Here is a 26,926-nt window from a genome sequence, read left to right as displayed (position 1 = left end):
GAAGGAAACCAGGACATCTGGAGAACAGGAGCTGTTGCAGCTGCAGGTGAGGGAGGTGTACAGAGAAGGGCCTGGAGGAGCTGCCTCCTGTTCCTCAAGTGATAGCACAGAGAGAGGTTCAGGGAAGCCCTTTTCAAAGTGGTTAAGGGTATACGCTCAAGGTCGGGAAGAACATGGCCCAAATCCTGGAGTTGTCACTTATTACCAAGGTGCCTTCTCATGTCACATCACTTCTGGGCCTCAGTGATCCCAACTGGGACATGGGGATAATACTTATATAACTGAATTGCTGTAAGATTCAGTTGTTGACTTAAATATTTACTGACTATTTGCCAGACACTGTTCTAGACTCACAGAAGTGAGTATAACCAAGTCTCCACCTTTGTGGGGTACTTAGGTACATATGTCCTGAAGCTTCACTGTCTAGTACAGTAGCCACGAGCCACATTTGGCTGTTTATATTTAAATTAATTAAAATTAGAAATAATAAGCCCTGGCCGGTTTTGCTCAGCAGTTAGAGTGTTGGCCTGAGGACCAATGAGTCACAGGTTCGATTCCCAGTGAATTGCACGTACCTTGGTTGCAGTTCATCCTGGGCCCTGGATGGTGGATGTGGCTCTATCCCATCAATATGTCTCTCTGTTTCTCCCTCCTTCCCACTCTATCTGATGATTTAAAAAAAAAAAAAACTAGAAATAATTAAAGATTTAGTTTATCACTTGTGCTAGCCACATTTCAAGTGCTCACTCGCCAGTGGCTACCATATTGGACAGCACAGGTATAGACCATTTCCATCATTGCACAAAGTTTATTGGATGTAGCTGCTCAAAAGGGAGGAAAGAAAGAAAATAAATAGCATAGTCTACAAGAGAGTATAGCACACACAGATTGAGTGAGAAGGGTTATCTCCCAGGTGGGTGGGAAAAAAATGGGATAATGGCCCTGGCCGGTTTGGCTCAGCAGTTAGAGCCTCGGTCTATGATCCCTAGAGACCCAGGTTCGGTTCCCACTAAGGGCATGTACCTCGGTTGCAGTTTGTCCCCAGCCCTGGTTGGGTCCTACGGGTGTGGCAACCACTCGATGTGTCCCTTTCACATTTATGTTTCTCTTCCTCCCACTCTATCTGAACAAAAAATGGAAAAATGTCCTCAGGTGAGGATAAAAAAATAAAATAAATAAAATAAAATAGGGATAATGGATATACAGAGAGCCCATCAAGTGAATTGGTGACATTTCTTAAGCTGAGTGGTGGGTATATGAACTTTTATTATATGTATTCATATATTTTTATATATATGAAATATTTTGCAATTAGAAAAGTTTCACACAGGTCCTGGCTCTTGCCCTTCATTCACCCAAGCCTCACTCCACCGTCTCAGAATTGACCACAGGGGAGTAGAGTGAGTTTAGGAAGCCTTCCTGGAAGAGGGGTGTGCTGGTGGACGATGTGGAGACAGGAAATGCTGTCTGTTCCCATCCTTTCACTCCAGTCCTCCCTATGAACAAGGCACTTCCACACAGGAAATGCCCCCTTCCCACATTTAGCGGTCCCCTGGCACTAATTGGTATTCTGCTAATTAGCCTCATTGTCAGCACTAAGTGCCTCTTCCCCTAGGGGATGATTAACTCATTAACTGTGGAGTGGGGTGGAGGCAGCAGCAGCAGCAGCAGCTGCCCAGGGCTGGGCTAGGGGCTGGGGCTTGGTGGGCTTCTGCTTCACACTGTCAGTGGGTCTACCTTCCTGTTCCCCTCCACACATTAGTCCTGGATTTCCTGAATGGAGGCCACCACAGTGCATGCAAAAGAGTAGTGGGCTTGGAATTGAAAGAGTTGGCTCTAGACCAGTGATTTTCAACCCTTTACATCTCATGGCACACATAAACTAATAACTAAAATTCTGTGGCACACCAAAAAATATACTTTTGCTGATCTGACACACACACAAAAAAAGGTATAATCTTGACTCATTCACACCAGACAGCTACTGTGTTGGCTGTTGTCATTTTTTAAAAATTTGACAATCTAAGGGACAAGAAGTCAGTGCCCCTAACTAGTTAGGTATTGCATGTTTTAAAAATTCTTGCAGCACACCACTGTGCCACGGCACATCAGTTGAAAATTACTGCTTGGCCAGGTAACTAGCTTGGAGCATCATCCTGATAAGCCAAGACTATGGGTTCTATCCCAGGTCAGGGCACATACAGGAAGCAATCAATGAGTGCATAAATAAGTGGAACAACAAATTGATATTTCTCTCTCTCCCCCTTCATCTCTAAAAATCAATACAATTTTTTTTTTAAATCGCTGCTCTAGACTCAGGTTGAAGAGAATGAATTCAGCTTCCCAAGATAGGTGGGAGGCACTGAGGGCAACTGGGTCTGTGTAAAATGTTTATTCATCCCCAAGGTGTACTACCATTTGTCTTATTATTTATTTTTTAATCCTCGCCACAGGCTATTTTTCCATTTATCTTCAGATAGAGTGGGAGGGAGGGAGGGAGAGAAAGAGAAAGAGATCTGAAGAGAGAAACATGGATGTGAGAGAGACATGAACTGATTGCCTCCCAAATGACCCTGACCAGGGTCAGGGATGAACTGCAACTGATGTAAGCGCCCTTGACCAGAATTGAACCCACAACTCATTGGTCCGACTCTGTAAATGCTGAACTAAACTGGCCAGGGCATGTCTTATTTATTTATTTGTTTGTTTGTTTATTTATTTATTTCCTCACCAGAGGACAGTGTTGTATTTATCTTCAGATAGAGCAGGAGGGAGAGAGGAAGGAAGAGAGAGAGAAACATCAATGTGAGAGAGACACATCGAGTGGTTGCCACCCATACGACCCCAACCTGGGCCAGGGACAAACTGCAACTGAGGTATGTGCCCTTAGCGGGAATTGAACTGGGAACTCTGGTCCGTGGGCCAACGCTCTCACCGCTGAGCCAAACCAGTCAGGGTGGCATGTCTTATTTTTATTTATTTATTTTTCTTTTCTTTTTTTCCTTTATTGATTTTTAGAGAGAGAGGAAGGGAGAGGGGGAGAGAGAGAGAGAGAGAAACATCAATGAGCGAGAACATCGACTGGCCACCTCCCGCATGCCCCCCGCTGGGGATCGGGCCCACAACCTGGGCATGTGCTCCGACTGGGTATCGAACCAGGGACTTCCTTTCCTGGTGCATGGGTTGACGCTCAACCACTGAGCAACACTGGCCGGACCAGCATGTCTTATTTTTAATATAGTAACTTTTCTTCATGCCTGATCCAGAACTTCTTCCACCTTATTGTCTCTCTGTAAATTTTCACTAAGGACACATTTCATACATACATACAGGTGTGAGCAAAAGTAGGTTAATAATAATACAATAATTAATTAATAATAATACAAGAAAATTCATGTACTCACGACTATAAACCTACTTTTGCCAACCTCTGTATATATAAAAGTAGGAAATAGGATAATGAACTCTCACATATCTGTGTATCCTTACTCCAGCTTTGATAATTATCAGCACTGGGCCAATCTTATGTTCCTCTCTCCCCTACTCCCCAGATTAATTGCCTCTTGAGCTTTGGATAGCCATTTATTTTATCTCTGTGATCTTAATTTGCTCATTCAAGGATTCCGTATCTCTTCATTAAACACTGCCTATGAGTCAGGCGTTAGTAAGTTTATTGAGGACCTAGTATATGCCAATTGCTTTATATACGTAATTTTATTTTATATTACCCTCCCTGTTATTATCCCTATTTTATCTCCATTTAACATATAATAGGATTGAGCCTGAGATTTAATGACTTGTCCAAAGCACTAACTTCAAATTCTATGTTTTTTCCTACTATCCCATGGTCTTGACCTTGAATTACTATGTATTACAGTGCTTACCCAGACAACAGAGGCCTTCATGCCTTCATTCACTCATGTGTTACTAAACCTCTATTGGGTGCTAGGCCCTGTGCTGAACACAACTGACTTTCACAATTCCTGTCTTTAAGGAGATTCAACAGGCGTTTACAATTCAAAGCGTTAAATGCTACCATGGGTGTTTTTTTTTTGTTTGTTTGTTTTTTAAATCTTTATTGTTGAATGTAGAATGTATTACAGATGTTCCACATTTTTCCCCCATTGACCCCCTCCTCCTCACTCCCGCCCCCCTCCCGCCTTTTCCCACTCTATTGTCTGTGTCTATTGGTTATGCATATAAGTTCTTTGGTTTATTTCTCCCCGCCCCCCGCAACCCCTTTCCCTTTGAGGTTTGTCAGTCTAGCAATGAATTTGTACTTCTTAATCCCTTCACCTTTTTCACCCATTCCCCCAACCCCGCTCTCATCTGGCAACCAACAAAATGTTCTCTGTATCTATGAGAGTTTCTGTTCTATCTGTTCATTTTGTTTGTAGATTCCATTGTTGATAGATATGTATTCATTGCCATTTTGTTTGTTCATATATTTTATCTTTTTCTTCAAAAAGACCCTTCAACATTTCATATAATAACGGTTTGGTGGTGATGAACTCCTTTAACTTTTTCTTGTCTGGGAAACTCTTTATATGGCCATCGATTCTAAATGACAGCTTTGCAGGATAGAGTAATCTTGGTTGTAGGTTCTTGCTTTTCATCACTCTGAATATTTCTTACCACTCCCTTCTGGCCCGCAAAATTTCTTTTGAGAAATCAGCTGACAGCCTTATGGGAACGCCCTTGTAGGTAACTAGCTGCCTTTCTCTTGCTGCTTTTAAGATTCTCTCTTTGTCTTGAACCTTTTGCATTTTGATGATGATGTGTCTTGGTGTGTGCCTCTTGGGGTTCATCTTGTTTGGGACTCTCTGTGCTTCCTGGGCTTGTATGTCTGTTTCCTTCACCAAGTTAGGAAAATTTTCTGCCATTATTGTTTCAAACAGGTTTTCGATTTCTTGTTCTCTCTCTTCTCCTTCTGGCACCCCCAAGATGCGAATGTTGGCATGCTTGATGTTGTCCCAGAGGCTCCTTACACTATGCTCATTTTTTTGGATTCTTTTTTCTTTTTGCTGTTCTGATTGGGCGTTTTTTGCTTCCTTATATTCCAAATCGATGGTTTGCTTCTTGGATTTATGTACTCTACTATTGAATCTGTGTAAATTATTCTTTATTTCAGTTAATGCCTCCTTCAATTCTGACTGTGCATCCATCATTTCTGACTGGTCCTTTTTTATGCTCTTGAGGCCCTCACTGAGTTCACTGAGTATCCTCATAAGCAATATTTTGAACTCAGCATCTGTTAGGTTGCTTATCTCCATTTCACTTAGTTCTTTTCTTGGGGTTTTGTTCTGTTCTTTCATTTGGGACCTGTTTCTGTGTCTCCTCATTTTGGCTGCCTCCCTGTGTTTGTTTCTGTGTATTACTTAACGAGCAGTATGGGGCTAGCTGAGACCAGATGCTGCTTGTTTGAAAGGATTTAGGAAAAACCTGAAGCAGGATCCAAGACAGGCCAATCCTATGGTTAAGCAACTGGCAACAGCTTGGGTGGGCCTGAAAGCTGGGTGGGGCGGGGCGGGGCGGGGCCTCAGGGAGTCACCAGGGCGGGGCAAACAGTGTGAGCCAGGTTGCTGGAGTCCCAGATATGGGCTGTCTGCTGCCCCAGGGAAGGGCTCACCAAAGGAACAAAGGCCTCTGACAGCACGTTTGTCCGGGAGAAAGCCCCCTCTCCAGCCCTCGCTCCAGTGCCAAACAGCTCAGTTCTTTCCTGTATGTCTCTGGTGCCCCTCGAGCTGCCTCCCCTCCAAGCTTAGAGGGAGAGAGTCCGATAAGTTCATGCGCGAGCCCTTTAAGGAGCTGCCTGGGGCTCCAGCCGCTTCAGCTTCCCTGAGCCTCAGTTCCCGCTGGTTTTTCCAGCCAGAAGTTATGGGGATTCTCTTCCTGGTACTGGAACCCTGAGCGGAGCACCTGGTGTGGGACAGGGACCCCTCAGTCCTCAGGAAGGACCTTCCCAGCCGAGTTGTCCTCCTGATTTTTATCCACCACACGTGGGTGTGGGACCAGCCCGTCTCGCCACCGGCCCTCCTACCAGTCTGGATGTGGCTGCTGCTTTAATTCCGTAGTTGTAGGACTTCCATTCAGCTTGTTTTCAGGCGGTTTTAAATGATGGTTGTTCTGTAGTTTAGTTGTAACTTTGATGTGGTTGTGGGAGGACGAGACACCGCGTTTACCTACCCGCCATCTCGACCGGAAGTCACCTACCATGGGTTTTAAGCCAGGTTAAAAACAGAAGAGCCAAACTCAATCTTAGTGAATCAAGGAAGGCTTCATGGAGAAGGTTTAGGACAAAACACATAGCACAAAGGACACGGTTAGAATATTCCAGGGAGCCCTGGCCGGTTTGGCTCAGCAGTTAGAGTGTCGGCCTGTGGTCCAGAAAGACCCAGGTTCAGTTCCCGCTAAGGGCGCGTGCCTCAGTTGCAGTTTGTCCCCTGCCCTGGTTGGTCGTGTGGGTGGCAGCCACTTGATGTGTCCCTTTCATGTTGCTGTTTCTCTCTCTCTCCCTCCCTCCCACTCTATCTGAACAAAAAATGGGAAAAAATGTCCTCGGGTGAGGATAAAAATAAAGAATATTCCAGGGAGAACAAGCAGAAGTGTAAAGGCTGGAGTACGGTCTGTTGAGTTCTAGAACTGTGATTTTAGTATGGCTAGAATATGTGGGGTTGAATGGTGGAATATTGAAAAATAAAGCAGCAGGCAGAATCTTGAAGGGTCTTTGATGCCACATTTTAGACTTTACTCCACAGTGGGGAGCCAGTGAAGGGTCCTAAATAGGAGAGTGACACCACATTTGAGTTTTAGAAAAATCACTATGGATATAGAGAATTGATTTAAGGGGGCTGGACAAGGAGGCCAAGTAGGAGATTGATAAGAGTAATGGAGGTGAGTAGGGACTGTGGCTTGGACAAGGACAAAGACAAAGCAAACAAGAGGGCAGGGGAGCAAGATTGGATGTACATCCTAAGGAGAAGGGTCCAGAAAGGAGGGTGTTAGCTCCTTCCCAAAGACTTTTCATTATTCAAACTCTACGAAATGATGTATACATTAAGGCTGGTGGTGGGGTCTTTCAGAGATAGTATTGTTTTGGGAAGTGATCTCTAGGATCAGCCTTCTCCATCAACATCACCGTGAAAGAAATGCCCAGAGAAGCAAAGCAACTTGCTCAAGGTCACACAGCTTGTCAATGACAGAACATGACTCCTTGTTGTTCACATGGAATTACCTGGCCTCCCGTGGGGGTGCTGTGCCAAAACGACTAGACCTAAGGTGACCCAAACAAGATTTGAAGGGGTTTGGACAGATTTCTCCACGTCCTCTCTACCTCTCCCTGCCACCCTTTCCCCACACGTGGCTCCAGTGATCAGTCCAGGAGTAATTGTTGAAATAGTTCCTTTGTGCAGAACGACAGGTTCATTACAGTCTGCGGTATGAGTGCCTATCCTGAGATCTGAGATCCCCTCCTTCCTCCACTACCCTCTCCAGCTGGGGAAGGGAATAAAGGGGTATTCCTGAGGCAGCTAGTCCCACCCACTGTACTCCCCAACTCCCTGGTGGTTTCTCCAGCCAAGCTTTCATTGAGAGGCCCCTCCCTCAGCGGCTCCACTGTTGCCATGACAATTAGGTGGGTGGACAGCCCATCCCATCTAGAGGCCACCCAACCCTCGCGTGGGGAGTTACCATAACAACCCCCCAAGTAATAGAGGGGGTTGAGTCCCTCCCCCTTCCCCTGCAAATAGAGAAGTGGGAGGCTTGATTGGCAGCTGGGCACACGAGAGAGGAGGTAAAGGCGTCAAAGGAGAGCTAAGAAGAAAATGGGGGAGAGAAAGGGCAAAATATAGGGGAAGGCAAGGAAACGCGTGTGCGCACGCGCGGCAGCTGGTGGGCGCACTCCGCGGCCGCCGGGCCGCCGCCCACTTCTTTCATGCCTGGCTCGCGCGGTCGCTCAGTCCTCACGCGCGCCTTTCTCTATCTCTCCTGCGCTTGCGCGCAGGTGTCGGCGCCTAGGGGGAGGGGGAACCCGGCGCGCTCGCGTCACGTTCCATCGTCCACCCTCCCGGCGCACAGCCACTCCGCGCCTGCGCATTTGAATCAGGAGGCTCGGGTTGCAGGCACCCGGGCGATAGCTCCTGTCAGCCCGTGGGTCGGTCCTCCCGCCGGCCCTCCCCCTCTCCGGTGGTGTCCGCCCCCAGGATCCCCCGATGGGGGAGAAGTGGCGACGGCGCCAGCGGAATAACCGAGCAGGAGCGTGAGCTGCCCCGGGGCCCCATTCCCCGCGGAGGCCATGGGCGACCCAGCCCCCGCCCGCAGCCTGGACGACATCGACCTGTCCGCCCTGCGGGTGAGCGCGCCGACCCCCAGCTTCGCCCTGGTTCCTGTCCCCGCCGCAGGGGAGCGGGTTGGCCGCTCGCCTCCTGTGCTCCCCGGGGGCCCTCTCCGGCAGCCCGCCCTGTCCCCCTCGGCGACCCCCGCTCATTTCCCAGGCGCCCACCGCGGCTGGGCCCCCTCCCTCTTCTCTCTCCACTTGCTGCAGATTCTGGGAGCCAGTTCAATCCCCACCCTGTGGTGCCCCGCCCCCACACTTCCCTGCCATCTCTACCTTCGCTAAGGTTCCGGACTCCCATCCTCCAAGGTGTTCGATGGTCACCCTCTAGTTCCCTTAAACTTAAACCCCATCACCTGCAGAATCTTTATTATGGTGCCCCTCCCTGCTCCCCTCCCCCCCCCTTGAGCCCCTTTTCAATCCTTGCCCTTACTTAGGTCTTTTTCCTCCCCCTCCTTTTTGTGGGTTTCTCGAATTTTGACTTTGCAACTATCTTGACAAGCCTCCCCCTCGTCACCCTTTGTCTTCCTCGGCCACCCCTGAATTGCACTTCTACCTGGTCAGAATTTCAGCTTACCATCTCCACCCCACACCTACCTTCGTCCTCGTCCCCCTGTTCAGCTCTCCCTAGCCCTTCTCTTGTGTTTCAAGTGAAGCAGCCCAGAACCAGGCATTTCCGGTCTCAGGGTCCCTGAATATTACATTACCAACTCTGCAGCAGTGTGGGGCTGAGAGGAAAGACAAGTGCATTGGGGAGGAGGGGAAGCATTTATTCTCCAGAAACTCTAGCATGGGCTGGGAAGAGGATGTTTATGTATGTATACACACAAAACACATGCTGTATGTAGTCAATCAGGTTTGGAAAACCTACTGGAGGGGGGGCGGTAATGGAGATCTCTCAAGGGAGGGGCTAATTTGAAAAGGGATAAGAAGAAACTACTGCAGCAGGAATTTCTTAGAAATACCTATTTATTGTTCCTCCTGGGGCGCTTGCATGCCTTCATTTGGGAGCTTTCAGCAGCATTTATATGCTTTTCTTCAGCAAGGAGTTCTGACTTAAGGGGCAGTTTTTTATTTCAAGGTGAACACTCCAATCACCCAGGTGGTAGTTTTGTCCTGTGTCCTTTGGGCTTTTCAACGGGACAAGGTGTGGGGAGAGCAGGATTTCCCATCTCTGGGTTAGCTTTGCTGGAGGCCCCGTTTGAATTGTCTTCTGGCTTTGGAGTTAGCCAGGTAACACTGCCAGTATCAGGAAAAGGCCAGTATCAGGAAAAGGCGGTCAGCCACTCAGGTGCCCCGGATATGACTGGAGGGGAGAGGGGAATTGAAGAGAGCAGAGTCATGTTGTTAATTGGGTTTCTCTAGGTGACACAGTTTTTCTTGCCATTCAGGTCATAATTTGTTTGGTGCAATGTTGGGCTAGGAGACCTCACTTGCTGGAAATAAGGTGATAAGTTGCTGAGGAGGGAGACAGAGCATTGGGGGTGTGTGTGTGTGTGTGTGTGTGTGTGTGTGTGTGTAGAGCGGCTGAAAGTTTTAGGAGGGAGATTCTTAGGGTCAGTTTAAACTTTGATTCTCAAGTTAAGCCCTTTGGGGTTAAAGATGGTAATTCAGGCTCCCCTTGATTTGCTCCTCTGTAAGGTGAACCCCCACCTTCCCTTCCCACTTTGGTTGTTAATTAACTCTGGCTACAGGTTCTATGGCTGTGGTGACTGAAATACAATGAAAAAGGGGTGAGTCCAAACCATGACCTTTGTTTTAAACCTTGTGGGATTGCTTGGGCTTCTATTTTCCTTTAGCGTCCTCTACTAGTTTGGACTGGATCCTCAGCCTGGGATTTCCAGCAATTCTGCAAACACCCTTTGACCTTGGATGTGGTATTTCCCTTCTGGACTTCTCTGAAGCAATGTTAGCCTCCTTCCTCAGTTGCCTTCTGCCTTATTCTCCTCTTTCCCTCCAGAGAGGCCACTGACCTGCTCCCAAGTGCTCTGTCTTTCCTGCCTCCGGTTTTTACAGAAAGCATTCCCGCCCTCTCGTGCCCCACCCTCCCCCCCTGTAATACCCTCCCTGTACTCCAGAGCTTGAAAGAGCCGTGCTTTCTTTGAAATGGGGCTAGAGAGGGCCTGCTTCCACCTTGCTGCTGACCTTTTTTCAGTGCCTGTCCCCTCTACTCCACCTCAGAAAGCTGCTCTGGCACGGTGAAGCAGCTAGCTCAGCTGTCTCTTGTTCCGTTCATGTCTGTTTTCCACTAAGAAAACTGGTAACCCAGAGAATTTACATCATCTTGTGTTGGGGGCCTGGGGAGGGGGATGGGAGCGGAACATATTCAGCATTTATTAGTTGGTTTTGAAAAGCCCAAATTGCCATACTCCTCTTGTTTCAAGATCAGGGTTGATTTTTAGCTGGTGATGAGAGTAATAGTCTGATATTAGGGAAGATGAAATTGCAGTAATCTCTTAGTTGTGTGTGGGGAGGCCAGGTGGACTTGCCACTCTGTGACCACAGGCACACTTGACCTCTTTGAGGCTCCATTTTACCATCAGCACAGTAGCATGGGATTGTATTTCTGAGTTCAAGTCCTGGCTTTCTCACTGTAACCTTGGCTTTGCTCTTCCTCCTTCCCTTACTTGCTACAGATTTTGCAAAGGCTGTGTGTCCTCATCGTATAAGTGAGGATAGTATGGTACTGAGCTCAGTTGCTGAGGGTTAATGAAATACTGTATGCTAATTATTTAGTTCAGTTCCGGCACATAGTGACCATATGCTAGCTCTTACTGTTAATTGTTATCAAATGGCAATCAGAGAAGCCTTCTAGGACAACTGTATCTAAAATAGCACTCCCTCCCCTGCCTAATATTTACATAAAATTTTATATACCATTCCCTTAGTCTGCTTTATTTTACGTAATAGTATTTCTCACCAGCTGAAATATATATTTTCATTTTTTTTAATGAAAACTTTTCTGGTTGGTGAGGGTTATATATAGAGAAGCAAGACCTCTCAGATAGTTCTGATGCAAAAATGTAAATTAATAAAATGTCTTTGTAGGGTAACTCAGCAATACAGATTAGCAGCCTTAAAAATACTGTTTTTTGGCCCTTGCCGGTTGGGCTCAGCTGTTAGAGCTTTGGCCCGCAGACCACAGAGTCCCGGGTTCGGTTCCCACTAAGGGCACATACCTCCATTGCAGTTTGTCCCCGGCCCCAGTTGGGGTCATGTGGGTGGCAACCACTCGATGTGTCTCTCTCACATTGATGTTTCTCTCTCTCACTTCCTCCTTCTCTCCCTCCCACTCTATCTGAAGATAAATGCAAAAAACAAAAAGTGTCCTCTGGTGAGGGTTAAAAACAAAACTCTTTTTTTTGCCCTGGCTGATTTGGCTCAGCAATTAGAGCATGGGCCCTCGGAGCAATGAGTTGTGGGTTCAGTTCTGGTCAAGGGCACATACCTCGAGTACGGTTCGTCCCCGGCCCTGGTTGGGTCATGCGGGAGGCAACCAGTTGTTGTGGCTGTATCACATCAATGTTTCTCTCTCTCTCCCTCACTCCCACTCTATCTGATGATAATTAGAAAAGTATCCTTGGGTGAGGAATTAAAAAAAAAGAACTCTTTTTTTTCCTGCCAAATAGTTCTAGTTTTCAGAACTTATGCTGATAAATCCCTTAGGAATAGAAAGAAACTATCATTTATGAATACATATATACTTATTTTCATCAACCCTGACTGAAATGTAAGTTCAGTGAAAGCTAGGATTGTGACTGTTGTTCATTTTTGTAACTTTAGTGCCTATAACAGTGTTTTGCACATAATAGGGGCTCAAATGTTTGTTGAATAAATGCATGCTATAATAAGTGAAAGCTCTTATCCCAATGCTTGCTTAGAGAAAGCATTCAATATATGTCATGCTTGTTAGGCTTCCTCTTGCCCCTCTTTTATATATACACAATTAAGAATATATCTTCTCTGAGTTGTTTTGGAATCGAACCTTGTCTGGTGGTAAACAGAGTTCTGGAAACTTCCATCTGAGCAAGGCCCGTGAAGTAAAGTTAGGATCATTCAAGAGAAAATTTGGGCCTCTTGTTTCAAACTTTCTCTGTGTCCAAGCTTGGTTATATTCCAGAAGAATCTTCTGACTTGGAACTCTTGGCATCTCACAGAGGACAAGTATCAGTGGAAATGGATGGGACAAGGAGGAAGCAGACCTCCGCTGGCCTCTTTCCTTTGCATTGCTCCTTTTGGTTGACCCACTTCATAAATCAAACAGCTTCTCTTTATTGTCCAACCAGCTGGAAGCTTTAGACTGTAGTGTTCCTTGAAACTATGGGGTTATTATGCATAGTGTTGCTGTATTGAAATAGTATCATGGAGCGCAGTCAAGAGGTACTTGTTGCTAGGTAGTAGTGCTGACAGAGATGTTCTTTTTCCAATGATTTTGTATTGTTGTGTCTGTTTTTTGGAGCCCCCCCCCCCCCCCCCCGTTTCCTTCATGAGACTGTAGAGCCAGCACCACTTGGAATGATGGCAGTTCTGGGCAGGCACTTCTATGCTGCTGAGCAACGTGGGACTGCTACTGTGTTCTGATGTGCTAGCTGTCCAAATGTTGATGACTGATGCTCAGGCAGGGAATGGGAAGACTGACCTCCTACTACAGCAGAAGTAATGGCATTAAATAGTGACTTTTTTCTTAGAGAGCTGCAAATGGGGAGTGGAGTTGTTTGGGGAACTCGTTGCATTTGGAGTGAAGTAAAATGCTGCTTTGGCAAAATGATGGAAGGAAGATTGCAGAGAGTTTTGGTGGAACTAGGTATTCAGCCATCCCCCCAGATGAAGGAAGAGACACCACCACCCTGTATGCTGGATAGATTGCTATAGTCTTAGTGATGATACATGGCGGGGAAGGTCTTTGGAAAGGTGAGGTTTTGACAGTTAAGATAACAGGAAGAGGGTTAGCAAGAGAGCCAGCTGGTCCACCTCCTCACACTTGCCCAGGAGCTCAGTTAACAATATGCTGTATAGAATCCTGATTTCACACTCGGCCTCCTCCATTCCCTGCCGCTTTGAACTGTGTGCCTAACACAGGGTAACTAGTGCTCACTTCGGCAGCACGTATACTAAACTTGGAATGATGAAGAGAAGATGGCCCCTGTGCAAGAATGACACGCAAATTCGTGAAGTGTTCCATGTTTAAAAAAAAAGACAGGGGCCCTGGCTGGTTTGGCTCAGCAGATAGAGCGTCAGCCTGTGGTCCCGAGAGACCTGGGTTCGGTTCCCGCTAAGGGCATGTACCTCAGTTGCAGTTTGTCCCTGGCCCTGGTTGGCTTGTGCGGGTGGCAACTACTCGATGTGTCCCTTTCACATCGATGTTTCTCTCTCTCTCTCTCTCCCCGCCCCCCCTCCCACTCTATCTGAACAAAATATCCAAAAATGTCCTTGGGTGATGATAAAAAATAAAAATAAAAAAGACAGGGTAACTCACATAGCTTAGATATGTAGAGTGTCCTCACTTGTCAAGGGACAAGATGGCAGAAAGTGTGTAACCACTCTTTTTATTTTTCTCCCCAATTTTTATTAATTTATTTTTGTTACAGATGTTTCTCCTTTTCCCTCCCTAGACACCTCCCTCCCCATCCTACCTCCCAATCCCCCTGTAACCATTCTTTTTTTTTTTCCTCACCCGAGGACATTTTTCCATTTTTTTTTTTTGTTCAGGTAGAGTGGGAGGGAGAGAGAGGAACAGAGAGAGAGAGAAACATCGATGTGAAAGGGACACATCGAGTGGCTGCCACCCGCACGACCAACCAGGGCCGGGGACAAACTGCAACCGAGGTACGTGCCCTTAGCGGGAACCGAACCCGGGTCTCTCCAGACCGCAGGCCGACGCTCTAACCGCTGAGCCAAACCGGCCAGGGCTGTAACCATTCTTTACAAGTTTGTACTGTAGAACAAATCTGTAAATAAGGAATGTGGTAACCTCGCAACCCAGAAACATAAAATAGTTCCAGGACTGGAGAGCATCTTCAGAAGCCATCTGAGAGTCTGACTAATCATTCTATCTCCAAAGTTGTGCCAGAGTACGTTAATATTCCTTCCTGCATCAGTCAGTCACCAATCATTGTCAGTCTGCTGTATTGAGAATTGGGTTCTAGGTACTATGGGAAGGACCTAATATTGTACTCAGTACTATACTACACTATTTAATCAGAGCTCTGGGAGCATCCGTTTAAGAAATGCCTTTGTGCCTTGGCCGGTTTGGCTCAGCGGTTAGAGCGTTGGCCTGTGGTCCAGAGAGACCCGGGTTCGGTTCCTGCTAAGGGCATGTAACTCGGTTGCAGTTTGTCCCTGGCCCTGGTTGGGACATGTGGGTGGCAACCACTCAATGTGTCCCTTTCACATGGATGTTTCTCTCTCTCTCCCTCCCACTCTATCTGAACAAAAAATGAAAAAATGTCCTTGGGTGAGGATAAAAAATAAATGCCTTTGTGACCCTGTCCAAGTGGCTTGGTTGGTTGGAACATTGTCCCGTACACTAGAAGTTTGTGGGTTCAATTCCTGGTCAAGGCGCATACCTGGATTGCCAGCTCAGTCCTTAGTCAGGGTGTGTATGAGAGGCACCTGATTGATGTTTCTCTCTCCCTTCCTCTCCAATAAACATATTCTCAGGTAAGGATTAAAAATGAAAGTAGAACAGCAACAACAAAAATCAATGTTTCTCTCTCTCTCTAAAATCAATAAATAAAACTTTTAAAAAGAAAAGAAAAAGAAATGCCTTTGTGCCCTGGCCGAGTAGCTCAGTTGGTTAGAGCGTCTACCTGATGTGCCAAGGTTGTGAGTTTGATCCCCAGTCAGGGCACATATAGGAATCAACCAATAAATGCATGGGTGGGTGGAACAACAGATTGATGTTTTCCCCCGCTCCCCCCCTTCACTTCCTCTCTCTAAAAAAATCAATAAATACAAATTTAAAAGGAAATGCCTTTGCAAGCTCAGGCTCCCCTTTTCTGAACTGTTATTGTTTTCCTCAATGTCTAAGAACCTTGGAGGAATTTCGTGTTAAATTTGCTTGAATTATACTCATTTTCTGTTATCCTGTGGTCAGTTATCTTGAAATCCAGCCTTTTCCCTCCCCCAGCAATCATTTTATACACCCTAACTCCCTCAGTCTTTTCTTTCCTAGGTTGAAGAAATAGAACAAAAAGTAATCAGGTTAATAAGTCAACTCTCGCCCTGGCTGGTTTGGCTCAGCGGTTGGAACGCCGGCCTGCGGTCCAGAGAGACCCGGGTTCGGTTCCCACTAAGGGCACGTACCTCGGTTGCAGTTTGTCCCCGGCCCTGGTTGGTCGTGCAGGTGGCAGCCACTCGATGTGTCCCTTCACATCGACGTTTCTCTCTCTCTCTCTTCCTCTCTCTCCCGCTCTATCTGAACAAAAAATGGAAAAATGTCCTCCGGTGAGGATAAAAAAAATAAATAAATAAGTCAACTCTCAAAGCATTTCTTGAATGCCCACAGAATATAGAAAGATACAAAAACATTACTTGGTTGAGGACTTGGACCCTGTCCACAGCCCTCATTCATTGTCTCCTCTCTCCGTTCTTCCTGCCATTCTCCTCCCAACCAGCCAGTCCTTGACTTGAATCTGGGATTCTCCCATCTATAGGAAGCTGCTTCAGAGAGTAATTGAAAAGGTACTTGAGGCTCTTTATAAGGGTAGGGAATGATAGAGGAAGGAGAGAAGAAAGGGATGGAATTGTGGTGACTCAAGGAGTCCCTGGAGATTTTGCCCAGTGGCCACATAGCCTGAGAATGTTCTTACTAATTATGTGGAGGATTTCCTGTTCTGTCTGAGGAAAGATCTAGAACTAGGCACAGGATACAGTGATAAACAAAACAATCATTGGTTTTCTTGCAGAGTAGGTGGGTAGGAAGAGACATTGATAAAACAATCGTATAGCCCAGCCGGTGTGGCTCAGTGTTTGAGCGTCAGCCCATGGACCAAGAGGCCACCGGTTTGATTCCCAGTCAGGGCACTTGCCCAGGTGCGGGCTCAATCCCCAGTGGGGGTTGTGCAGGAGGCAGCCAGTTGAAGTGTCTCTCTCATCGATGTTTCTATCTCTCTCTCCCTCTCCCTTCCTCTCTCTCTAAAATCAATAAAAACATTTTAAAAATAAATAAAATAAGTCGCATATAATACATATATATACATTATACACACACACACACACACACAATTGCAAGCCATGGTAAGGACTGTAGCAGAAAACTTGAGTGTGACATGAGAACTTATAACAAGACTTGTCTTTACTTCTTACACGACAAAAATATTTGGTTGGTTGGTTGAGAGAGAAATAAATAACATATCATAAAACCAACCTGACATTGCCATAGAAAGAGTAGATAGGAGTGAACCAGCAGGTGGACTTGGGTGATGACCAGAAATGGGAGACTCTGGAATGGGATCATTCCATTTGGTCAAAAACCAGGGGCTTGGGGCTTAAGGATGGGATGGAATTTCCAAAAGGATTTCTTCTGAGCCTCACTGTGGGAGGGGAAAAAAAGTTTGTTTCAAAGGGTAGGGGCATATGTATATGGAAAGGGCATATGTATATGGAAAGGGCATATGACCCTCATTTTTTTTTTTAAATCCTCACCCGAGGATATTTTTCCATTTTTGTTCAGATAGAGTGAGAGGGAGCGAGGGAGAGAGAGAGAGAGAGAAACATTGATGTGAGAGGGACACATCAACTGGTTGCCTCCTGCACGACCCCAACCAGGGCTGGGACAAACCGCAACCAAGGTATGTGCCCTTGACCGGAATCGAACCCTCAACTCATTGGTCCTCAGGTCGACGCTCCAACCGCTGAGTCAAACTGGCCAGGGCATGACCCTCATTTTTATTTAGTGGGTGGAGAATCTCCGAGTATGGGGTCTGTGGACTCACATGCTGCTCTGCAGAGGGTGGGTAAACAGGGCCTATGAGGGAGAAGGACATATCACTAGATTTTTTAAAAATATGTTTTTATTAATTTTCTAGAGAGAGAGCTAGAAACATCGATGTGAAAGAGAAGCAACGATTGGCTGCCTCCTGCACACCCTGTACTAGGGATGGAGCCTGCAACCCAAGCATGTGCCCTGATCAGGAATCAAAACAGGACCTCTCTGTCCACAGGATGATGCTCAATCCACTGAGCCACACTGGCTAGGTTAGATGTTTTTTAAAAATAAAAACTGTATATATTTAGGGTATACAATATGATGTTTGGACATACATAATAAAATGGTTACTGCAGTCAAGCTAATTAACATATTCATCTCCTCACATAGTTACCTCTGACTGTGTGTATCACTAGATGTCATTAACCTGAATGGTAGCTAGGGTTGGAAGGTAGGTAAGTCTCACAGAAATAAGTGCAAGTAGGCCCAGCTGTTTTGGTCCCTGGGAGGTGAGATTCTTCTTACATTAGATAGGTGATATATATAAATAGATGAGATTCTCAGTTTACATTGTGTACAGTAAAGGGTGAGTGGGGGTGTAGGGGGAGTGTTACTGATTTTGTGTGTTTGGAATGGAACAGGTTGGGGAAGCCACAGTCTTGGGCTTGGAGGAGCCAGACTCCAGGAGCAGCTTCAGTACCAGGGGTGTGGCAGCGTAGAAGACAGTGGGATGGACTGTGAGAAATGTTTGGTGGCATCTAGCCTGTGGGAGAAGCATCAGTGTCTGGGGAGAGATGAATGGAGGAAATGGATTCTTTGTCTAAGAAAAATGGTCATGGTTGGTAAGAAAGGAGGTGAGAAGACCTATGACAGAGAGGTAGTTAGAACCTCATACTCATCTAGGAAGTGCATGTCCCCACAGCTGAAGAGTCTTACAGGGCCGAATGTGGTGGGTGAAATGAACTTCTGTAATCACAGTCGGGAACCCCCGCCATCAGAGTCTGTGACTGAGTCTGCATGTGGCAGGCAATGCACCCCTGCCTTGTCTTTAGGAAGAGAAGGCCTCCTTAGAGAAGGACTGCCGGTGGCTGGTCTTCTGAAGAAGAATGGGAAACTCCTCACCCCCTATTCTGTCAGGAACCCTTTGAGGCTGTGATCTGAAGGGCTTGCAGTGCTGAGTTCCTCCTGGAACCAATGGTTTGGAGGAGTTCTGTGCACAGCGGTGCTTGCAGGGACAGATTGAGGATCAGTAGGGACTGAGTGAATGAAGTTCCACCTCCTTCAAGAGTTACCTCAACTTCTGCTTTTTCTTTTTATCCTCACCCGAGGACATTTTTCCTTTTTCGTTCTGGTAGAGTGGGAGGGAGAGACAGGAACAGAGAGAGAGAGAGAGAAACATCGATGTGAAAGGGACACATCGAGTGGCCGCCACCCGCACGACCAACCAGGGCCGGGGACAAACTGCAACCGAGGTACGTGCCCTTAGCGGGAACCGAACCCGGGCCTCTCGGGACCGCAGGTCGACGCTCTAACCGCTGAGCCAAACTGGCCAGGGCTCAACTTCTGCTTTTTCCACAAAGCTTCCCCGGACTACGTCAGCCCTCACTGTTCGTGTTCTCCGCCTTTTCACAGACCTTACAGTTTAGCATTGGTTATATATTATCTCGCACTGAATAATTTATGTTATTGTTTTTCCTATCACTTCCTTATGTATAGGGACCAAGATCTGTATTTTCCATTGATTCCTCATAGTGCCTACAAAAATGCTGAGCACATAGTAGGGGTTCAGTAATTACCTGCTTGATAAGAGATAGGGATCCAAACATTCCTGTGACTTGTCCTTCCCTACTAGATTCAGTTCATAAGCACCAAAGCGTGCCTTATATATGCTAGACACTGTGTAACAGAAAACAGTACAGGTTCTTACACAGTGTACTGCCTTCTAGGGGGTGTTTGGAAATGTTGGGATGGGAGGTTTAATTGTCACTGTGTCTTGGAAGCAATAACAGCATTTAGTTTTGGGGGATCAGAGATGTTCACCACTCTGCAATATCTGGACAGCACATTGAAAAATAGTTTTTTTTCTCCCAAATTTTCAGTAGTGCCTCTTGTGAACTTGTTATGGATGAGGGAAAGGTCAGGTAAAATACTAGACAGGTTTCTTCCATGAAGTTGGAAAGTGGTTCGGTTCCTAAGTGACCTTTTACTTCTTTCTGGGTGGGGAGAGGAATGTAGGCTTTAAATTACTTTTGTGCATGGCTTGTATCTCTTCTAACAGCTGTTATTTGTCTGGCAGCACACCTCAGGAGGTAAAGTGGGCCTGTTCCAAGCCAGACTGTAAAGGTTTTCATGTTCTCTCTTCACCACCCACCCACTCTTTTCTTTCAAAGCACATTTGTAAGAAAGTGGCTGAAGCATGTAGTTCTTGGTTTTTCATTCTAAGTAGCTCAGGAAAGAATCTTCAAAAACAAACAAACAAAACAGTTAGGGGCACCCCAAGCCTAAGCAGCACGAGGCAGATAGGTGTGTGCACAGTGTTTGAGAGGGACAGCACCTATGTCTCTTCTCTCAGGTCACCTTGAAAACAGGTGTCATCACTCAAATTTCAGAAGAGTAACCAGAGGGTAGAAGGCAACTTGCCTAGTGTATTCTCTGGAGAAAAACAGCTTAGGGGTGGGTGAGTGGCTAGGAGTAGAGCTGCTGATCAGGACAGATTGATGAAGCTGTCCATTCACTTCTCTTAATCTGATTTAGGAGAGTAGAATTTGATGGGTTCTTGGTCTTTGTCTAGCTAAGGTTTGGAGAAGCAGAAAGTCTCTCTAACCTTAACAGGGTCATTCTACTCCATGGTTGCTATCTTGTGGTCTGTGGTGTTGAGGGGACAGGCAGCATCTGGCTCAGAAGTTTGTCTGTTTCTTTATCCCTTTAGACCGGTAGTATGCCCTTCTCTTTTCTATCTTCAGTTCACGACAAAGATTGCTGTGATGCAAGTCATTTATATTTTAATGTTTTCATTTCAGAAGGGGTTTGGGAGTTGGAATAAGAGTAATAATGAATACTTACTCTGCAGTAGGTACTCTCCTTATGTAATCTCATTATCTCTCACAGTAACTCTGAGGTGGATGATATTATCCTCATTTTCAAGATGAAGAAACCAAGGCTTATAGAATTTGGAAGTTAAATAACTTGCCTAACATTGGACAGCCAGTAAGAGGCAGAGCCCGGGTTCAGACTCAGACTCCAAAACTTGAGCTGGTTCAGCCCTGTGCTACTGGGACTACTCCCAGGTGTCACGATATGTGTGTGGGTGCGTGTTGAGGGGAGGGCAGTGTGTAGCCGACATTCTAGACTATGTGCTTTGAGAAATATTGTTTGTTACTTGCTTTAATTGTAAATGTGTAACCTGTGGTGAACAGACTTTGTGGGCTTAGGTATATCACAATATCTATAATGTTTCTGTGGTAAAGTATTTGGAAACTTGGAATATAGCTTGTTTCATGGATTGGAGACAGCCTATATAAGAAATGGTTATTGCTCTCCAGGAGTACATGGTCTAGAGCTGTATTTATTTATTTATTTTTTGGTACGTGCCCCTAGCGGGAACCAAACCCGGGACTCTCTGGTCTGCAGGCCAACGCTCCAACCACTGAGCCAAACCAGCCAGGGCTAGAGCTGTGTCTTGATAGAGGACAGGTTTATTCATATACCTGGGACACTTTTTTAAAGAAGAGGTAGTAAGTGACTTTAGCCTAAACCTTTGGGAGCTGCTGGTGGGTTGACATGCTGGGAAAACCAAGCTCTGTGGGGAGTTCTGTGTCAGAACTGAGGGATTTCTGGATGTTGGGCTGCCTGGCACAGCTCTTTGATGACGGGAGAAGAAAGACATGCAAAACAATTCAGGTTTACTCTGGAGGAAAGAGAGTTGAATGATTCAGAAGAGAAGGGCTGTTCTTCAGAAGGAGTAGAGAAAGGCTGTCTCACTGTCCTTTAAAATTTTGTTGTTGTTCAGATAGAGTGGGAGGGAGAGAGAGGAAGAGAGGGAGAGAGAGAGAAACATCAACGTGAAAGGGACACATCGAGTGGCTGCCACCCGCACAACCCAACCAGGGCCGGGGACAAACTGCAACTGAGGTACGTGCCCTTAGCAGGAACCTGGAACCGAACCTAGGTCTCTCAGGACCGCAGGCCAACACTCTAACCGCTGAGCAACACCAGCCAGGGCTAAACAATTTTTTATTATTGTTGTGGTTAAATATACACAACATAATATTTACCATTATAACCAATTTTTTTTCTTTATTGACAGAGAGAGAGGAAGGGAGAGGAAGAGAGAGGTAGAAACATCAATGAGAGAGAATATTGATTGGCCGCCTCCTGCATGCCCCTCACTGGGGATTTGGCCCTCAACTTAGGCATGTGCCCTGACTCGGAATTGAACCAGCAAACTCTTGGTGCATGGGTCTATGCTCAACCACTGAGCCACACCAGCTAGGCCCATTTTAACCTTTTTTTTTTTTATCCTCACCCAAGGACACTTTTTTTTTTGTATTCATCTTCAGATAGAGTGAGAGGGAGAGAAGAGGGGAAAGAGAGAGAAACATCAGTGTGAGAGAGACACATCGACTGGCTGCCACCCACACGACCCCAACCGGGGCCGGGGACAAACTGCAACCGAGGTACGCACCCTTAGCGGGGACTGAACCCGGGTCTCTCTGAACCACAGGCCAACGCTCTAACCACTGAGCCAAACTGGCCAGGGCCATTTTAACCATTTTTAACTGTACAGTTCAGTGGCATTAAGTACACTCACATTGTTATGCAACCATTACCACCATCCATCTCAAGGACTTTTTTGTCATCCCCAAAACACTCTGTATGCATTGAACACGAACTCTCCATTCTCTCCTCCCCAGCCCCTTGCAACCCGTGTGTAGAGTTGGGCAAGGGGCCTGACATAGCAAGTGCTTAATATTTGTTAAGTCAGGTGAGGTGACCTGTCTCAGAAGTCCGTGTGTCATCAAGCCAACCCAGCATACTCCCCTCCCTCCTGGCTCTATTGCAAGGTGATAGGTCTCTGAGAGGGATTTTAAGTGAAATGGCTGCATGGAATCACAGGAGGATTAGGCAGTGGAAAGAGAAGTTAAGTGTTTCTCTTCCTTGTTCAGCGCCTTTGCTATCTCCCAGCTGTGACTTGCTTTCTGATTCTGTTGCTGTGCTATATTCATCATCTTGCTTGTTCTCAGCTCTTCCCATCCTGGGGGTCAAGTGGGTAGGTACTAGAGGAAGCTAGAAAGAAGGTCATTTAGGAGATGAAGATAACAAAAAATGTAATAGCATTTCTGCATTTGTGTGTAGCATTTCTACATTAGACTAGTACCTGGGAGCTGGTCGAGTGTCTCTGTCTTTCCTATGTTCCACATTTCCCAAGGGATGACCAGTGGTACATCTCTGGCTGGAAGCTTTATTCAACAGACATGCATTCATGTATTGTTAGGAACCATTCTAGGCTGCAAAAGCTTATATGCGGATGATGTCAAATAAAGAAAGAGTAGGTTTTTTAATATCGGGTAGTATGAGTTTGGGTGCTTCTCTCCTTTGGGGTGATGGGCCATGGAAAAGACCTAAATTCTTAAAGGGAGGAAGGAGGTAGTTAACTGCTAAAGATGTTTTGGGGAAACCATGGGTAGCCTTTTAGGCCCCTTTGATGTTCCCTTCTGGGCCTTCAAGCCTGCACAGTTTGAAGCTGGGTCAGGCTCTGTATCCCTCTGTGGTGTCTACACCCCTGGACAGACCCAAAACATGACCTAAAATTGAGTTAGATTTCTTAGATCAACTCAGTGGCCTGCCCAGCCTCCTCACTTTCTTTTGTCCACACCATGTACAGTTTTTTCATTGACCTTCATGGGGAAAGAGGAAAAGAGGAAGGAGAGATAGGCTTGGCTTTCAAGTCACCCAGGAAGAGAGGAAGGCAGGAGAGCCCCATGTTGTAGACAGGCCTGTCTTATAGGTCAAAATCCAGGCCACAGAAGCCTTGAGCTGGTAGGTTAGGGGTGGCGACTTAGGGCTTACTGTTCAGGTCTGTGTCTCTAGATCACCATTTCTTGTGTTGGATCCCAAGGACTGAGGGAGAGTTTGAGGACTTGTAGTCTTTTTCCATGTCCTATATGCACAGCACAAGGAGGCTTCTCGTGTTTAGGGTTCTCCAGGGTCTGCTGGATATTGAATGGCCCTTCACACCACAGTCCCTTTTACTGCAACCTAAACTCTACTTTTCTCTTAGATGAAGCCTGAAAATCTTCGAGAGCTTGCTATGTGGGGCACTCATTCATAACACTGACTTAAACATATGATGAGTGATTTGTAGTGTAGTATATGTAAGGAAAGGTACACTTATGGAGTGGTTGATTGTGTGTGTGAATTGGGGTTCATTGTTTTCTTTGGACTGAGCCCGTTTTACCCAACCCTGGTGCTGAAAGTTTGAATGAAGAAATTTCCACTCATTCACTTCTAGAAACACTGCATTTCTTAGGTTTTATCCTTCAGGATGGCATTGTGCACTGCCTGCATATGGTTTTCATCACTATCACTAATAAAAGTAAAAAGTGATTTAAGTGCCTGTGTTTAAAGCAGGCATCCATGGGCCATCTTACTTTTTTTTAATACCAGCATTCCTTTTTTTTTTTTTTAATATATTTTTATTGATTTCAGAGAGAGAAACATCAATCGGCTACCTTTGCACGCCCTACTGAGAAGTGAGCCCAAAACCTGGGCATGTGCCCTGAACCAGCAACCTGGTGCATGGGATGATGTTCAGCCAACTGAGCCACACTGGCTGGACCCATATTACATTTTTAAGGTGCCAGCAATAGGTTAGGGTTGCCAGCAATAGGTCAGGGTCTCAGAGCTAGTTAGGTCTGACTTCTGATACTCTTGTGCTTAACCACTCTACTGTACGTTTTGCCCAGTCCCCACCAGAAACAAAGGGCTCCCCTGTATTTGGTCAGTTTGAGGTTCAAGGTGCATTCTGTGCAGATGAGGTGTGTTTCACAAGCCAATGTTGAATGCCCAGATACTTCCCAGATCCCCTGCCCTGGCCTTCTAAATTCCTCAGGTTGGGTAAAATTGACAGTCTCCAGAGAGCTCCTAGCTGGAGGCCTTCTGACTGGTGGGACTGGTGGGACTGGTGGAGCTTAGGCAATGTGATATATGGAGTGAGCATGGCATTAGGAGCTGGGAGACCTGGTTCCAGTTTCAGTCCTATCCCTAGTTTGCAAGATGAGTGTCATTTCTCTGGGACTTGATTTTCTCACTAGCAAAGAAGGGGATGAGAACAATGGCTCTTAATTAATTATAGGCTCAATCAGAATCACCTGGGTACCTTTTTAACCTACATATACCCAGGCCCTGCCTCCAGAGGTGATTCAGTCATTCAGGGTGGGGCCCTGGTGTGTGTGTTGTCTCAGGTAATCCAACTCAGATTTCCCTCCAGAACTACTGGACCAGATGATTCCTAAGGTTTTTCTAGACCCAGGAGCCCATTCCTGCCTTCTTTCCTCACTGTTCCCAAAAATCTTTGAGTGACTACTATGTGGGGCACTTTTCATGACACTGACTTAAACATCTGAATATCAGATGCATGATTTGCAATGTAGTATATGTAAGGAAAGGTGCACTTACAGGTCGGTGATTGTGTATGGGAAGTTGGGCAAAGGAGGAGCTGAGAAAAACTATATTGGGAGAGGAAGTTGGCCAGGGTGGGGTAACTGAGGATGATGTCTCTGAGCTAGTCTGGGAAATAGGAACACCTACTGTGTAAAGATCTCGGGTGGGGGGAGGGGTAAAATTGGGGTGTAGGGCTGGGCATCTGGGAAAGATAGAAGAAAAAGGGAAGTTCAGAAAAAGGTCTAAAGGACTGTTGGAAGTATGAACTTCAGAATATGTGCACTCTTGAGACTGTTTCCTGAGTCTCAGCTGCTGAGTGGAGAGCAGTCAGACCAGGTGAGGATTGACCTGGGAAGAAAGGAAATTTTTACTTGGGTCTTAAAGATAGGGAGGCCAGAAGGGAAGGACCTTCCCCATCATCACTCAACCTCCAAAAGCATAGCCCTTGGAGACAGGCTTTAATTCAAACCCCAGTTCTGTCACTTAAGGTGTGACCTCTGACAAGGTCATTACTACCCCCATTTTTATAATTTGTCAAATGAGGATAACAAGACCCACCCAGTAGGGCTGTTGAGAGGGTTAAGTAAAAGTGTAGGTCTGGTAACTGTTCATTAGATAGGTGGTAGCTGCCTGATTTCTCATATGAAAGAAAGTACCCAGAAAGGGTGTCTCATGGGGTTCTGTGAATATTCCTCTCCTGTGTTTTGTTTAGGAAGGAGAAAACCATCCAGTCTATTGAGTTCTATCTTAATGGCTGTGGGTGGGTGAGTCACTGAACCCCCAGGTGTGGGCATAGAATTCCAAGAGCCTGGCTTCCCTTTCTCTGCCTGAGAGCCTTCTACCATCTCCTGAAAGTTTTCCAGCTTCATTGGAAGAGCAACTTCAAAATCTAATACCTAAACTTGAAACTCCTGTTTGTCCTGCCCCCTAAATCAGGAATTTCCTGCAGTAGCTAGGCAGCCACTCTGGCCCTGCTTACCCTTTTGTGTAAAGGCTCTCTGGGCCCACCCAGAGAAAGCACTGAGCCAGAGGGGAAAAACCTGTGTCTCACCCTTGGGAACATTCTGATGGGGATACATGGCTTTGTTCTGACGTGGAAGAAAGGACATTTGCACAAAAATGTATAAAGTGCTTTGGCAAAAGGCAAAAGGCACAGATTCCTGGCTGGGTGGGGGCCTCTAGGCTCCTCCCAAGACCTTGCCTGGAAATTTAGGGCTTTCCTGCCTCAGATCCTTGGGTCTTCCCCACTTCCTGGCCTTTGCTTGCTTAATTGTTATCCTTTTGGTCTCAGCTTAAATATTACTTTCCCAGCAGGCCTTTCCTGGCTCCCCTCCCCCATCATGACCTCCCTTTAATCTTTCTAATAGTGCTTTGTATTTTTTTCTTCGTAGTCTATTATAGTTGGATTTGTGTAATTGTGTCATCATGTCCTTAATGTCTGCATCCTGTAAACTCCACTTCTGTGTTTTGTTCATTGCTACACTCTAGTATCTAGCAGGCACCAGATATTTGAACTATGTCCTGAGCCCTAGAGTTGATATGAATGTAGGCAGGGAGGGTTTCTTAAGAGAAAGAGAGATGGGCCTGGTAAAAAGTTGGGTGAGCATATTTGTTCCATCCTGTTGGTCAGGAAGTTTCTTCTGTCTCGCCTACATCCTTTGGGCTATAATTTATTCTGAGTTGGTCCTTGGTGGGGACAGAGAAATATCTGGTCTCCACCCTTTGGAGGCTAACCCTGGCCTTCCTTTCTAAGTATGATTTTGATAGTCCCCCTCCTCCTCCCTGCTGGCTCCACCCTTTACCTGCTGGTACTGACTGCAGCCTTGTGCCCTGTCTCCTTCCAGGTTCTCTTTTTCGTAGTCCTCTTTTCTTTCATAGCATTCTCTCTCATGGTGGCTGGTTGGTCTCCCATCTGGAATTAGAAGCAATACAGGGGTAAGACAAGTCATAGGTTTTCTTGGTCATAAAGCTTCCCCAGTCTCTTGCCTTGGATTTGTGGACAC

General features: G+C 46.2%; 1 protein-coding gene and 1 pseudogene across 11 annotated transcripts in view; both read left to right on the top strand.

The window, feature by feature from the left end:
• Positions 1–8,109: 8,109 nt before the first annotated feature.
• MINK1 (misshapen like kinase 1) overlaps positions 8,110–26,926 on the top strand; it is a 64,691-nt gene continuing 45,874 nt past the window's right edge. For all 11 annotated transcript variants that reach the window (XM_036267899.1, XM_036267901.1, XM_036267900.1 and 8 more), the window contains exon 1: positions 8,110–8,350. In XM_036267899.1, the coding sequence (XP_036123792.1) occupies positions 8,294–8,350 (57 nt within the window). In that variant the 5' untranslated portion in view covers positions 8,110–8,293. The remainder of the gene's footprint in view (positions 8,351–26,926) is intronic.
• On the top strand, positions 13,420–13,520 carry LOC118635107 (annotated as a pseudogene).

The sequence above is a fragment of the Molossus molossus genome, unplaced genomic scaffold, assembly GCF_014108415.1.
Source record: "Molossus molossus isolate mMolMol1 unplaced genomic scaffold, mMolMol1.p scaffold_m16_p_19, whole genome shotgun sequence".
NCBI lineage: Eukaryota > Metazoa > Chordata > Mammalia > Chiroptera > Molossidae > Molossus > Molossus molossus.
Note: the sequence above shows the minus strand (reverse complement) of the source record. Positions and strands in the feature narration are given on the sequence as shown.